This window comes from Electrona antarctica (assembly GCF_951216825.1).
Source record: "Electrona antarctica genome assembly, chromosome: 7".
Taxonomy (NCBI): Eukaryota; Metazoa; Chordata; class Actinopteri; order Myctophiformes; family Myctophidae; genus Electrona; species Electrona antarctica.
Genome location: NC_136812.1, coordinates 7,679,605 through 7,694,305, shown reverse-complemented (window position 1 = coordinate 7,694,305; position 14,701 = coordinate 7,679,605). Strand labels below are relative to the sequence as shown.

Here is a 14,701-nt window from a genome sequence, read left to right as displayed (position 1 = left end):
GTGTGATTGTTTTTTTTGTTTTTGTTTTGTGACGAAAAAGTTACTTTTCACAGTAACGGTCCCAACACTGATCATTGAATATATCAATATTTCATATTTTATCGCTGGTATATTTGAAGCCTTTTTACTTTCACAACCACAATATTCAGATTTGTTTCACTTCAGATTATATTATTATATTTTTTCTACAGGTTCATAATATTAGAAAAACTGAAAACTACCGTATTCAGTTAGTTAACCCATTTTGACCTGAGATCAGATTCTAAAAATGTCTTCTACATCCTGACAGTTTTCTGAAAAAGCTATGTTTCTATGTCAGTCGTTCTTCGATTTTTCAAAAATAGCAGATCTACAAGCTCGTAGCGCGCCACTCGGTGGCGCGCTATGAGCTTGTAGATCTGCTATTTTTCAATAGCTAAAGCATAACATAATGCTAACACCAAAAGGGGTTCCCGCCCAAAATGGGTTAATGTTAGTTTTTGTGTATAAAAATCAAAAGGCCACTCTAGGCTGGTGATAATTCATGTTCAGTTAGGATCCTCGTTGTCACAATTACAGTACATTAGCGCTTAAACTGGTTACCTTTTGGTGTTGTTCTTCGTAGCCTGAAGAGAAGAGTAAATTCGATGGGATATTTGAAAGTCTGGTCCCTGTCAACGGACTGCTGTCAGGAGAGAAGGTCAAGCCTGTGCTGATCAACTCCAAGCTACCTCTAGACGTCCTTGGAAAGGTATTGGTTTATTGCATAAAATGTGGGCCACTGTTTTGTCCTTTGTCTCTGTATTAGGCTTGAGAAAACATATTAGAAAACAGTGATAGAATGAACATTCTTTTTTATTTCTATATATTGGTATTGAAAGCTTTTTATTTTATTTTTTAACTTAAACGGCAGAATGCCCTGATGATGACTTCCACTAAAGTGAGACATTAATGGCTAATTATGATGGTTGTTGACTTGGAATGAAGTGTCCTCCAGTGATGTAAATAGGTTTTCAATGAAATGAGTCCCGGGATGCAGGGACGGTCTTTTAGAATAAGTCCCACTTCAACAACGTTAGGAGTCATATTTTGCCATTTTTACAAATTGCATTTAATTGCATTTAACTCCCATTTCATTGTATATGGTTATAATGTGGTTATATTAATGTAGAAAACAGAAATGAGTATTATAAATGTATAACTAAAGCTAGCAAAATAAACTAGAATAAAAAACAGTACAGTAGTACAGTAGTGCATCCCGTGGATGCACAGGTCGTTGTTTTATTGCATCCCTTAACTATAAACTGCGTTTTGGGATGCAAAATGCACCCTATTTTAATCTCTGAGTCCTCTCTTGGTATGAAATATATAATGTTTATTGGTTATGTAACAATGATGTAAATAATTAACCTGTTATTTTCTTCTCTTGTGAAGGTCTGGGACCTCAGTGACATAGATAAAGATGGACATCTGGACAGGGATGAGTTTGCAGTGGTGAGTTTAATGTAAAAACAATCCTTGCCATTTTGGCTTTTAATTCTCACACCAGTGTGACACTTTAGCCCCGCCGGCATATACTAAGTGATTTAATTCATTCTGTGGGGTCGTGTCTTTGAGCTAGCGTCACTATTATGTTGCAATGGCATTGCAACATAGCAGGAGCTCCCATTAGCATGTGTCAGCATGTCAATGAGGGGTTTGGATTTGAACCTCTCCAGCGGGTACGATCTGAAGAGCTGTGGGGTTTTAATTAGGCTGTGTCAGTTTGATTTAACCCATTTAGACCTGAGGCAGATTATGCCTTCTAAATCCTGACAGTTTTCTGAAAAACCTCTGTTTCTATGTCAGTCGTTCTCAAACATTTTCATGTAATTGGCCTCCGACCCCCATCTGAAAATGTCTTGTTCCAGACGGGACCCCCCAGAAGCAGATTTGAGTTAAAATGTTCGCTCTGAATATATATTCAAAGATTCGCGCCACATTTTTTACGATTTTTCAAAAATAGCAGATCTACAGCTTGTAGATCGTTGCCGCGCTATGAGCTTGTAGATCTGCTATTTTTCAATAGCTAAAGTATAACATAATGCTTAAAACACCACAAGGGGTTCCCGACCCCAGAATGGGTTAAAGTCACTCATTTCTTCACTGTGTCGTGTATGAGACGTACGAATGCGGAACATGCCTTTTTTAGGTATGCATGCAGAGTATAAACCGTTAGCTGTACTAAACTGGAGACTCTTTCCCCCTCAGGCCATGCACCTGGTCTACCGGGCTCTGGAAAAGGAACCCGTTCCTGCCCTCCTCCCCTCCTCCCTCATCCCTCCGTCTAAGAGGAAGAAGAGTCTGGGGTCCGTGCAGGTGCCAGGCACGGCGCCCGGCCTCCCCGCTAGCCCCCCGCCGCCAAAAGACTCCCTGCGCTCCACGCCCTCTCACGGCAGCATGAACTCCCTCAACAGCACTGGCAGCCTCTCACCGAAACACTCGCTCAAGTCTGCACAGGTGAATCAATACATACGCATCGATCACCGAAACACTCGCTCAAGTCTGCACAGGTGAATAAATACATACACATCGATCACCAAAACACTCGCTCAAGTCTGCACAGGTGAATCAATACATACGCATCTATCACCAAAACACTCGCTCAAGTCTGCACAGGTGAATCAATACATACGCATCTATCACCAAAACACTCGCTCAAGTCTGCACAGGTGAATCAATACATACACATCTGTCACCAAAACACTCGCTCAAGTCTGCACAGGTGAATCAATACATACGCATCTGTCACCAAAACACTCACTCAAGTCTGCACAGGTGAATCAATACATACGCATCTGTCACCAAAACACTCGCTCAAGTCTGCACAGGTGAATCAATACATACACATCTGTCACCAAAACACTCGCTCAAGTCTGCACAGGTGAATAAATACATACGCATCGATCACCAAAACACTGGCTCAAGGCTTCACTCACACCTATACATCTGTATAGGTGTGAGTGAATGAAATTAATTGCGAGTGAATGCAATGAATTGCGAGCTTGCAACAGTCAACAAGTCTCATGCATCAGCTATACAACATTCTGTTGTGACAGTGTGAGTGAAGCCATAGTCTGGTAGAATACATATGCATGAACAACAAACACAACACAATAGTTGCGTGGTCTTTCTCCCATACAGCTATTCTCTTTGCAGAAGGAGGAGAGGACACTGGAGCAGCACGGACATTTTAAGCCTTTTATTAGGGTGCTAGTATACAAAAAAGCGACTAACGTTTTCATCAGAGTCAGCTATTCTCTTTCTTTTGTGCTCTGTGTCTCTCTCTCTTAGCATTCAGTCAACTGGGTGGTCCCAGTGTCAGACTGTCTCTGTGTCTCTGTGTCTCTCTCTTAGCATTCAGTCAACTGGGTGGTCCCAGTGTCAGAATGTCTCTGTGTGTGTCTCTCTCTCTTAGCATTCAGTCAACTGGGTGGTCCCAGTGTCAGAATGTCTCTGTGTGTCTCTCTCTTAGCATTCAGTCAACTGGGTGGTCCCATAATGTCTCTGTGTCTCTCTCTTAGCATTCAGTCAACTGGGTGGTCCCAGTGTCAGAATGTCTCTGTCTCTCTCTCTCTTAGCATTCAGTCAACTGGGTGGTCCCATTGTCAGAATGTCTGTCTCTCTCTTAGCATTCAGTCAACTGGGTGGTCCCATAATGTCTCTCTCTCTCTCTCTCTCTCTTAGCATTCAGTCAACTGGGTGGTCCCATAATGTCTCTCTCTCTCTCTCTCTCTTAGCATTCAGTCAACTGGGTGGTCCCATAATGTCTCTGTGTCTCTCTCTCTTAGCATTCAGTCAACTGGGTGGTCCCAGTGTCAGAATGTCTCTGTGTCTCTCTCTCTTAGCATTCAGTCAACTGGGTGGTCCCAGTGTCAGAATGTCTCTGTGTCTCTGTGTCTCTCTCTCTTAGCATTCAGTCAACTGGGTGGTCCCATAATGTCTCTGTGTGTCTCTCTCTTAGCATTCAGTCAACTGGGTGGTCCCATAATGTCTCTGTGTCTCTCTCTCTTAGCATTCAGTCAACTGGGTGGTCCCATAATGTCTCTGTGTCTCTCTCTCTTAGCATTCAGTCAACTGGGTGGTCCCATAATGTCTCTGTGTCTCTCTCTTAGCATTCAGTCAACTGGGTGGTCCCATAATGTCTCTGTGTCTCTCTCTCTTAGCATTCAGTCAACTGGGTGGTCCCATAATGTCTCTGTGTCTCTCTCTTAGCATTCAGTCAACTGGGTGGTCCCATAATGTCTCTGTGTCTCTCTCTTAGCATTCAGTCAACTGGGTGGTCCCATAATGTCTCTGTGTCTCTCTCTTAGCATTCAGTCAACTGGGTGGTCCCATAATGTCTCTGTGTCTCTCTCTTAGCATTCAGTCAACTGGGTGGTCCCATAATGTCTCTGTGTCTCTCTCTTAGCATTCAGTCAACTGGGTGGTCCCATAATGTCTCTGTGTGTCTCTCTCTTAGCATTCAGTCAACTGGGTGGTCCCAGTCCCATAATGTCTCTGTGTGTCTCTCTCTCTTAGCATTCAGTCAACTGGGTGGTCCCATAATGTCTCTGTGTGTCTCTCTCTCTTAGCATTCAGTCAACTGGGTGGTCCCAGTGTCAGAACGCGGGCGATACGATGACATATTCCTGAAGACGGATGCCGACCTGGACGGTTTCGTAAGCGGACAGGAGGTCAAGGACATCTTCATGCACTCTGGACTTCCACAGAACCTCCTTGCACATATATGGTAGGGAATCGTTTCCACAGACGCTTATCCCTAGATTCTGACACCCAAACTGGCATAGTCATCATCATGGGTTATTGTTTTGTTTCATAAATCACCCTGTCAGATGTTGTCATGTCAGTAAACAATCCACTAAGCTGTGACCAGCACCTGGTTTGCACTGATTTTGGACAGGCAAAAACCAACCGACAAGAGCGGCCAATCCCTGCTCTTTCTGAACTAGTTTAGACAGTCAGGATATGTGATCGCTGAGTGCAAGAATGTTCTGAGACTGCCTATCAGAGTACTTTGTGCATGTTGTCAGTGTCACAGCTACAAAAGCACAGGCAAATACAAATAATAATAATCATATATTTTTCCTTCTTCTGTGACTTTCAGTAGATCAGCTAATCTAAAAATGTTTTACTGGTCCTACTTTAAGCCTGAGAAAGCATAAGAAAATGTGCAGAAAATTATCACTGTCATCATATTGTTATAGCTATATGAACAAGAACCAATCTAAAAAAAGTAATCAACAAAGTGAGTCAATTAAGGGACAGTGAAAGTGACTAAAACAAAGCACAGACCACATAAACAAATACATTTCCACATGCCCAATAAAAAGTTGGAAAAAGTAAAAAGTACCAAGCACAATAACATCCAGCACGGGAGCAGCATGTTCGCCAACCAGCAGCGCATGTCCGCCAACCTTTCCGCATGATTGGACTAACGGGACTTCGGATGTATGGGCAGTCCCCCAAACGAACAAACATAAAATGTCATTCACCTTTCCCCCCCTCTTCCAGCTATGTGCAATTCCCTTCCATTGGCATGACGTCACTCCAACCATATCATGGGGCTTATCAAGAATGCCACAAAAACCAATACGTTCAAACCCAAACAGTTCCATTTGATTTCCATGTCTATATATCTATATTATTTTTGCGGAACTCACTTTGCTCCATTTGGCGGTCCGTCCGTACCGTTCCTCGAACAACATTAACGTTCCTCCTTTCCGTCCGTTCCAAACACATGACAAACACACATTTCCTCCAACTCACGCAGGGCTGTCTTTAATCTGTCATTAGGTCCACAAACTCTACGTGCTTGAGTGTACTTCCTGGTGAGCCCACACAACCTTTCAAAATAAAAGCCTTTCCGTCCCGGGGTACGTTAGGTTTACAGTACCTGCTTTTGAGCCGTCAGGTGTTTTTATTGTTGCAGGACAGACAACTGACTTGCATCATCTTTAACTGTCCACATGCCTTTTTGCTGCTTTATCCCATTTTTGATTTTGACCTGAGATCAGATTCTAAAAATGTCTTCTACATCCTGACAGTTTTCTGAAAAAGCTATGTTTCTATGTCAGTCGTTCTTCGAGTTTTCAAAAATAGCAGACCTACAAGCTCGTTGCGCGCCACTCGGTGGCGCGCTATGAGCTTGTAGATCTGCTATTTTTAAATAGCTAAAGCATAACATGATGCTAACACCAAAAGGGGTTCCCACCCAAAATGGGCTAAACACAAATATAATGAAACACATTGCTTGTCAAATGATGTTTGTGTGTGGTAATCATTGGTTGCTTTGAATCCTTACACTGAATTAAACACCAATTTACAAGTTTAGAGCTGAATGATGAAATAGAAAATACATATTTTAAGTGCACACCGAGCAAAGCTGAGCCATGTCTGGGAATTAAATCCATCCGCTGATTAAATCTTCTCTTGTGGATTAAGAGCCTCCTCCGTGGCATTTGAGGGCATTTCTGTGTAATCATTTGGCTCATTTGGTTATCGTTCATTTTATTTTATTCATAATTCACCACAACCCCTGTATGTTGTAAATATATATTACAACATAATAGCTCACGTACGTAGCCTCAAATGCCAAACACCTTATTGTTCAACCAGGGAAACTATTATCATTATCATGATGTCTAATTGGCTGCAATGTCATATTCGATAAGATGGCACTGGCTAGATGGAACTATTAATATCAATATCACCCCATACTATATAACATTACCCATCCCTAGACTGCTTGGCTTAGTGGAACATTAGTATTATGCAACGTGACAACATGAGTGCATCTGTTTTGCGCATGGATGGTCATAATAATAATACGAAGCGATTGCCTCAAGCTGAACTGAGCCACAGGCCACGTGCGCAGATTACCTGGCAGTGCTGTGACCGTCACTGTGTGTGCCTCTAAGGCAAGGGACTACATTATTTTCGCTCCTATGCCACCAAAATGTGGAACGCCCTACCAAAATGTGCGAATCCCTTGACTCCTTCAAAACCGCTCTCAAAGGGCACCTACGGACAGCTGCAATTCGAAACTGGCCCCCGTAAAATCGGGGGCCAATCAAGTTGTGCTTGAAATGTACTGTAATTCTGCAAACTGTTATTAAATATTTCAATCAATCAATCAAAACTCTGTGTGTGTGTGTGTGTGTGTGTGTGTGTGTGTGTGTGTGTGTGTGTGTGTGTGTGTGTGTGTGTGTGTGTGTGTGTGTGTGTGTGTGTGTGTGTGTGTGTGTGTGTGTGTGTGTGTGTGTGTGTGTGTGTGTGTGCCAACCCGCAGGGCGCTGGCAGACACCAGGCAGATAGGGAAGCTAACGCGGGAGCAGTTTGGCTTGGCCATGCACTTCATCCAGCAGAAAGTCAGTAAAGGCGTCGACCCTCCGCAGGCCCTCAGTGCTGACATGATCCCCCCTTCAGAGAGAAGCACTCCCGTACCGGTGGGTCACGCACGCACGCACGCAGCACACGCATGCATGTACAGTACACACGCTCCGTTGACTTAGATCAGCGGTTCCCAAACCTTTTTGGCCATGCACCCCCTGTTACCTCCCAACCTAGCTGATGCACCCCCCCACATGGAAATATAAATTCCATAAGCTATATAGACATATATTTCCTTTTTATCCACATATATGCACATATATGAACCTGAATATGGCATAATATATGCAGCATAGGCTATATTCTGCATTACTTGCCATATATTGGCATAATAATTATGTTCATATATTTCAAATAAAACCAGCACCACCATTACACTTTTCATGTCGCGCACCCCCTAGAAGGCGCTCGTGCACCACAAGGGGTGCACGGACCACAGTTTGGGAACCACTGACTTAGACACATCGAAATGAATGCTTCCACGTGTAGATCGTATTTGTTTTGTATTTATCTCATAATTGCGTGTGCTTGCATTTTCAGTGTTTGTCTGGCTATATGACTCCCGTGGGATCAGAAATGGCCGCTCTGTCTGAGATGAGGCGGGTAAGCGAACACGTCCTCCGCACGTTTCTTCACATTCTGCTTCTTTTTACTTCTTGCAGCTTTTTTGTCAGATTTGAATAAGTGTAAGCAGTAACCAGTAAGCTCCTCCAGCTGCCTACTGTCCAAATGATGTTCAATTCTTGCAGTTTTACTCAGTCTGCTCTACTACAGTATATGAATAATGTTTTAAAAAATAGCAGATCTACAAGCTCGTAGCGCGCCACCGAGTGGCGCGCTATGAGCTTGTAGGTCTTGCTATTTTTGAAAAATCGAAGAACGACTGACATAGAAACATAGCTTTTTCAGAAAACTGTCAAGACATTTATAGAATCGTTCCCAGGTCAAAATGGGTTAATTGTGGGAGAGGGAGGCACGAATACGCAATGCTTTGTTGTTGGGACTCGCTGTAAAATGTCATGCATTATGTGAAGGTCTCCCAAACCCTATTATATTATTATATTGGCCTAAATGCTTTCCACGGCTTTGGGACCTTCGGTATTATGCCAGACGTTCATTCAACTGCACACTGTTTTTCTTCTCTTATCCGAACTCTTGGGCTGCTGATGTGTCTACCCGACCCCCACGCCCCCAACTCTCTCTATCTCTGCTTCCTTACACAGGCTATAATGTTCAAGCTGTGGGTAGGTAACATAACATGGACCCCAGTTAACTTAAAGGCACAAATGCTTTCAGTGGCTGTTCTATGCAGGCAGTGTGAGCAGAAAGCATTTGTGAGAGATTTCTCTCTGTTTGGCCCCCAGTGCAGTTCAGTGGCCCTCCTCTGTAATATCACTTTGTGACCTTGCTTTGAAAGGTGTGATACATAAATAAAGTGTATTGTGGTTTTACTGTAACGTAACCTCCACCTCTTCAGTTCTACTAAAAGGGAATGTTCTATTGATAAGCAGAAAATAGCAGATAGTGAAATGATACCGTGTATACAAGCTCACAACGCCTCACATCGTGACGTGTACATCTGCTATTTTGTTTCAAACTCTTTTTTGGGAAAATCGTTCATTGAACATTTTCACCTATAATGACATGCCCAGAACAGGAATGGCAGGTTCAAAGTGGTTACAAAGTGGTAGTAGTGGTCACATACATCACTTACATCTAACCCATTTTGGGGCGGGAACCCCTTTTGGTGTTAGCATTATGTTATGCTTTAGCTATTGAAAAATAGCAGACCTAGGCGCGCTACGAGCTTGTAGGTCTGCTATTTTTGAAAAATCGAAGAACGACTGACATAGAAACATAGCTTTTTCAGAAAACTGTCAGGATGTAGAAGACATTTTTAGAATCTGATCTCAGGTCAAAATGGGTTAAGTAACTAAGCCTTGCCGAGCCATGAGGCCCATAGGGCAGGACCGCAGGAGCCTATCTCCTGTTTCTGTAGCGTGAGGCAGCTTGATGTACACGTACACCCCCTGGACATGATGTGTCACAGCCAGGGACCAAGGGAATCCAACCCTTGGTGCTGAGTGCCAAGCAGGGAGGCATTGGGTCCCATTCGTATAGAGCGCTGCAGTCCCGCCCTCCTTTCATGACAACGAGAGACCCGGTAAAGAATTCCCTGTTCATTTTCCTCATAGACTTTTCAAAATGTATTTATTTAAAGACGTTTACGCCGCGGACAAAGCCAACTCGAGTCGTGACAAATCATGACAATAAACACAATGTTTTGGGCCGATCAAATAATTAGAAAGAAGGAAAAAAAGACACTTTTTGTTTTGTTTTTCTACAAATTATTTGATTGGCCCAAAACATTGTGTTTATTGTCATGATTTGTCACAACTCCAGTTGGCTTTGTCTGCGGCGTAAACAAATGAACGGGGAATTCTTTTACGGGTCTCTCGTTGTCATGAAAGGGGGCATTACTATACGACGCTCTATAGAGCACCAAAGTCCTGACGTCACTGTCAGTAGAGGGCGTCAATCCACAGGTTCGTCTACTTTTTATTTGCATTGTAATCTCCATAGGGGGATTTTAGATCGCCTCATATAAGAACTGTGTTTGAAAAATAAACCGATCACCCCGGCCTTTTCACTCATATGGATCATATGAAGCATCGACTGAAGGTGGAAATGTACAAATATACCCAAAGAGTAACAAAAAAAGCGTTAGAAACGAGTGAAACAACCCAGAGACTACATTTCCGGTATAGGCTGCATCTGCCCGTCGCACAACAGAAACTGAATGTTAATTACGTTTATTTTTATTTTATGGATATTTAATGTCTCGTGGTTAGTACGAGTCGAGTCACCACCAGCTGAGCTTACGTCAACGAGGAATCTCAGGAACGCAATGTGTTGACAGCTGGGCGTGACGTATATTAGCAGCGACATTGCCTTCATATGTAGTTTCAAGGTTTTTGCGGCCACATTAATTCCATTTTCTCCAGAAACTGGCTGTATCAAATATGAATGGACATCATTAACGACGCACAGCCACTCCCCTGACAGAAAGGCCGGGGTGGTCGGTTTATTTTTCAAACACAGTTCTTATATGAAGCGACCTAAAATCGCCCTATGGGGATCTCAATGCAACTAAAAAAATCACACCCGTGTGAACTGAGTGGTGCAAGGTCTTATATAGCCTGATCAGCTGTGGTCTGACGTAATTTTTTTGGGTCCCACGTACAGGTACACACATACATAGACACATAGACACATAGATACACACAAAGCTGGTTGTTGGAGTGGTTTGCACCACTCAAAAATACATGAACCTGTGTATTGGCGCCCTCTACTGAAAGTGACGTCAGACTTCAGTGCTCTATAGTCTTTGGTATGACCCGGCCAGGAATCGAACCCCAACCTTCCAGTCTCAGGACTTACACTCTGACCACAAGGCCACTGAGCTGGTACTCATACATAATAATCTTGTGTCTGGTGTGAAATCACGTTTAGAGGGCTAGTTAATCATAAATAGGATGACCCTGAAGCGCCCTCCCTTTCCCTGATGAATGTCCCGGACCCGTCCCTCAGTCCTCTGTGGTGCTCCTCCTCCTATTGACTGGTGGTTTCTGTCCTCTCTCTCTCCGTCCTTCACGTCCTCTCCTCCTCCTCCCCCTCTTCCTCTCTCTCTCTCCGTCCTTCACGTCCTCTCCTCCTCCTCCCCCTCTTCCTCTCTCTCTCTCCGTCCTTCACGTCCTCTCCTCCTCCTCCCCCTCTTCCTCTCTCTCTCTCCGTCCTTCACGTCCTCTCCTCCTCCTCCTCCTCCCCCTCTTCCTCTCTCTCTCCGTCCTTCACGTCCTCTCCTCCTCCTCCCCCTCTTCCTCTCTCTCTCTCCGTCCTTCACGTCCTCTCCTCCTCCTCCCCCTCTTCCTCTCTCTCTCCGTCCTTCACGTCCTCTCCTCCTCCTCCCCCTCTTCCTCTCTCTCTCCGTCCTTCACGTCCTCTCCTCCTCCTCCCCCTCTTCCTCTCTCTCTCCGTCCTTCACGTCCTCTCCTCCTCCTCCCCCTCTTCCTCTCTCTCTCTCCGTCCTTCACGTCCTCTCCTCCTCCTCCTCCCCCTCTTCCTCTCTCTCTCCGTCCTTCACGTCCTCTCCTCCTCCTCCCCCTCTTCCTCTCTCTCTCCGTCCTTCACGTCCTCTCCTCCTCCCCCTCTTCCTCTCTCTCTCCGTCCTTCACGTCCTCTCCTCCTCCTCCCCCTCTTCCTCTCTCTCTCCGTCCTTCACGTCCTCTCCTCCTCCTCCCCCTCTTCCTCTGTCTCTCTCCGTCCTTCACGTCCTCTCCTCCTCCCCCTCTTCCTCTCCTCCTCCTCCCCCTCTTCCTCTCTCTCTCCGTCCTTCACGTCCTCTCCTCCTCCTCCCCCTCTTCCTCTCTCTCTCCGTCCTTCACGTCCTCTCCTCCTCCTCCTTCCCCTCTTCCTCTCTCTCTCCGTCCTTCACGTCCTCTCCTCCTCCTCCCCCTCTTCCTCTCTCTCTCCGTCCTTCACGTCCTCTCCTCCTCCTCCTCTTCCTCTCTCTCTCCGTCCTTCACGTCCTCTCCTCCTCCTCCCCCTCTTCCTCTCTCTCTCTCCGTCCTTCACGTCCTCTCCTCCTCCTCCCCCTCTTCCTCTCTCTCTCCGTCCTTCACTTCCTCTCCTCCTCCTCCCCCTCTTCCTCTCTCCTCCTCCTCCCCCTCTTCCTCTCTCTCTCCGTCCTTCACTTCCTCTCCTCCTCCTCCCCCTCTTCCTCTCTCTCTCTCTCTCCGTCCTTCACTTCCTCTCCTCCTCCTCCCCCTCTTCCTCTCTCTCTCTCTCTCCGTCCTTCACTTCCTCTCCTCCTCCTCCCCCTCTTCCTCTCTCTCTCTCTCTCCGTCCTTCACGTCCTCTCCTCCTCCTCCCCCTCTTCCTCTCTCTCTCCGTCCTTCACGTCCTCTCCTCCTCCTCCCCCTCTTCCTCTCTCTCTCTCTCTCCGTCCTTCACGTCCTCTCCTCCTCCTCCCCCTCTTCCTCTCTCTCTCCGTCCTTCACGTCCTCTCCTCCTCCTCCCCCTCTTCCTCTTCCTCTCTCTCTCCGTCCTTCACTTCCTCTCCTCCTCCTCCCCCTCTTCCTCTCTCTCTCTCTCTCCGTCCTTCACGTCCTCTCCTCCTCCTCCCCCTCTTCCTCTCTCTCTCCGTCCTTCACGTCCTCTCCTCCTCCTCCCCCTCTTCCTCTCTCTCCTCCTCCTTCTCCTCCTCCCCCTCTTCCTCTCTCTCTCTCTCCGTCCTTCACGTCCTCTCCTCCTCCTCCTCCCCCTCTTCCTCTCTCTCTCTCCGTCCTCTCCTCCTCCTCCCCCTCTTCCTCTGTCTCTAAATCAGGCCGGCCCTTGCTTGATTTAGTTTGGCCTCCTTTTGGTAGTGTGATTCATGATCTTAATGACCTAATCAAATCAGATTCACTCTGCTCTTTCTCTTCTCTCTCTCTCTCTCTCTCTCTCTCTCTCTCTCTCTCTCTCTCTCTCTCTCTCTGCCCCTACCTGTTGCTTTCCATCTGTCTCTCGCTTTGTCTCCCTTTCTTTCTCCCGTTCCCCTCCTTCTTTTCTTATCGTCTTACGTCTTACTTTTTTCTCTATCCATTCCTTCTCTGTCTGTCTGTCTGTCTGTCTGTCTGTCTGTCTGTCTGTCTGTCTGTCTGTCTGTCTGTCTGTCTGTCTGTCTGTCTGTCTGTCTGTCTGTCTGTCTGTCTGTACAGGACAGCTCCAGTTCAGTGGGGTCAGGGGAGTTTACGGGCATCAAGGAGCTGGATGACATCAGCCAAGAGATCGCTCAGCTCCAGAGGTAAGGTGACTCTTAAACCATCGCTCGCGCTGACAGTCATCCTTGTAGTGAGTGACAGACAGCACTCATTATACAACAACAGCTGAATGCTTTCAATTAGTTCTGTCAGATAGAGCGAGAGAAAGAGAAGCATATATAGTACAGCAAGGACCATGAAGTCAAGGTCTCATCCTATTCATTCAATATTTTTATTTTGATGTGATTCATTGAAAATCTCACCGTAAAACTGTTCGTAATGACCGTAATAATAGAAGGCAAGAAAATCCAACAAGCACTGCAATAATTGTGAGGCATTGAGGAGTCTGGATCATGGATACATCAGATAGTTTTGTGCTGTTAAAGATGGAGTGCCACAATCTTTGTATTTTTCCAGTTTTTCATGTGTCTATGAGGTGACAGTACTTCATTAGACACCCTGGAGTCGTTTTTATGTGCAATGGTGTATTAACTTTGTATTTAAGGTTTCTTCCTGGAGGCTGAACCCTTGACAGTCAAACGGGCCAATGAAATAAACAGTAATATAGTGACATCACATTATGAGCCCCTCCCCTAACCCCTCCCCCTTTATCATACAACTACAGCAGTGGGTGCGGCTTCAGTTCAGGTGGATCACCAACCATCACCACCCACCAGGCAAACCAGGCATACTTAATTAACTGGTGGGCGTGTCCACCTAAAAACATGATTTTAACAAATACTGTACACTTTTTGGAAAAAGTTCTTCCTCCTTATATTATAATAATACCTGATGATCATGTTTTAGGGTGGAAAAAAATCGTGGCACTCCATCTTTAACCAACACCCTACCGTCCCGTACAACTGTGTCAACCCTGCAAACCATTAGTATGCATAGTCTTTCTTCCTTAGATCTTGCTTAGTTATCCTTTTGCTACAATGGCTTTTAGAGCTTAGATTGTTTGTTTAGTTTAGAAGAATGTAAGCAAGTGATAAAATGCACACTTAAAAAAGGGAAATGTAAAAAAACCAAACAAACGGATGAGTGTTTTGTTTTTACATGTATCTCAGCTTCATTTTATTTGGCTTTTTCTCTTTATTTTGCCCCCATCCATTCATCCCATCCTATCTTTTTATTTATCCATCCATCCAGTCTTACTTTAATGTGTGTATTTTATCAATTTTTGTTGTGTTTGTCACCACTTACTCTCCATGCTGCGTCAGCACTCTTGCATTTACCCAGTGGAATACTCTCAGGTAAAACAACCAGAGCAGAATACTTGAAGGTGTCAACCCATTTTGGGCGGGAACCCCTTTTGGTGTTAGCATTATGTTATGCTTTAGCTATTGAAAAATAGCAGATCTACAAGCTCATAGCGCGCCACCGAGTGGCGCGCTACGAGCTTGTAGATCTGCTATTTTTGAAAAATCGAAGAACCACTGACATAGAAACATAGCTTTTACAGAAAACTGTCAGGATGTAGAAGACAT

At 45.1% G+C, this 14,701-nt stretch overlaps 1 protein-coding gene across 1 annotated transcript in view; it reads left to right on the top strand.

Moving 5' to 3' along the window:
- LOC306927359 (epidermal growth factor receptor substrate 15-like 1) overlaps window positions 1-14,701 on the top strand; it is a gene marked incomplete at its 3' end in the record, with an annotated part of 62,643 nt that overhangs the window by 8,244 nt on the left and 39,698 nt on the right. The window contains exons 7-15 of the mRNA XM_079507070.1: window positions 605-730; window positions 1,414-1,473; window positions 2,230-2,478; window positions 4,593-4,750; window positions 7,310-7,466; window positions 7,951-8,013; window positions 8,634-8,654; window positions 13,170-13,255; window positions 14,435-14,467. Coding sequence (XP_079363196.1) covers window positions 605-730; window positions 1,414-1,473; window positions 2,230-2,478; window positions 4,593-4,750; window positions 7,310-7,466; window positions 7,951-8,013; window positions 8,634-8,654; window positions 13,170-13,255; window positions 14,435-14,467 — 953 coding nt within the window. The remainder of the gene's footprint in view (window positions 1-604; window positions 731-1,413; window positions 1,474-2,229; window positions 2,479-4,592; window positions 4,751-7,309; window positions 7,467-7,950; window positions 8,014-8,633; window positions 8,655-13,169; window positions 13,256-14,434; window positions 14,468-14,701) is intronic.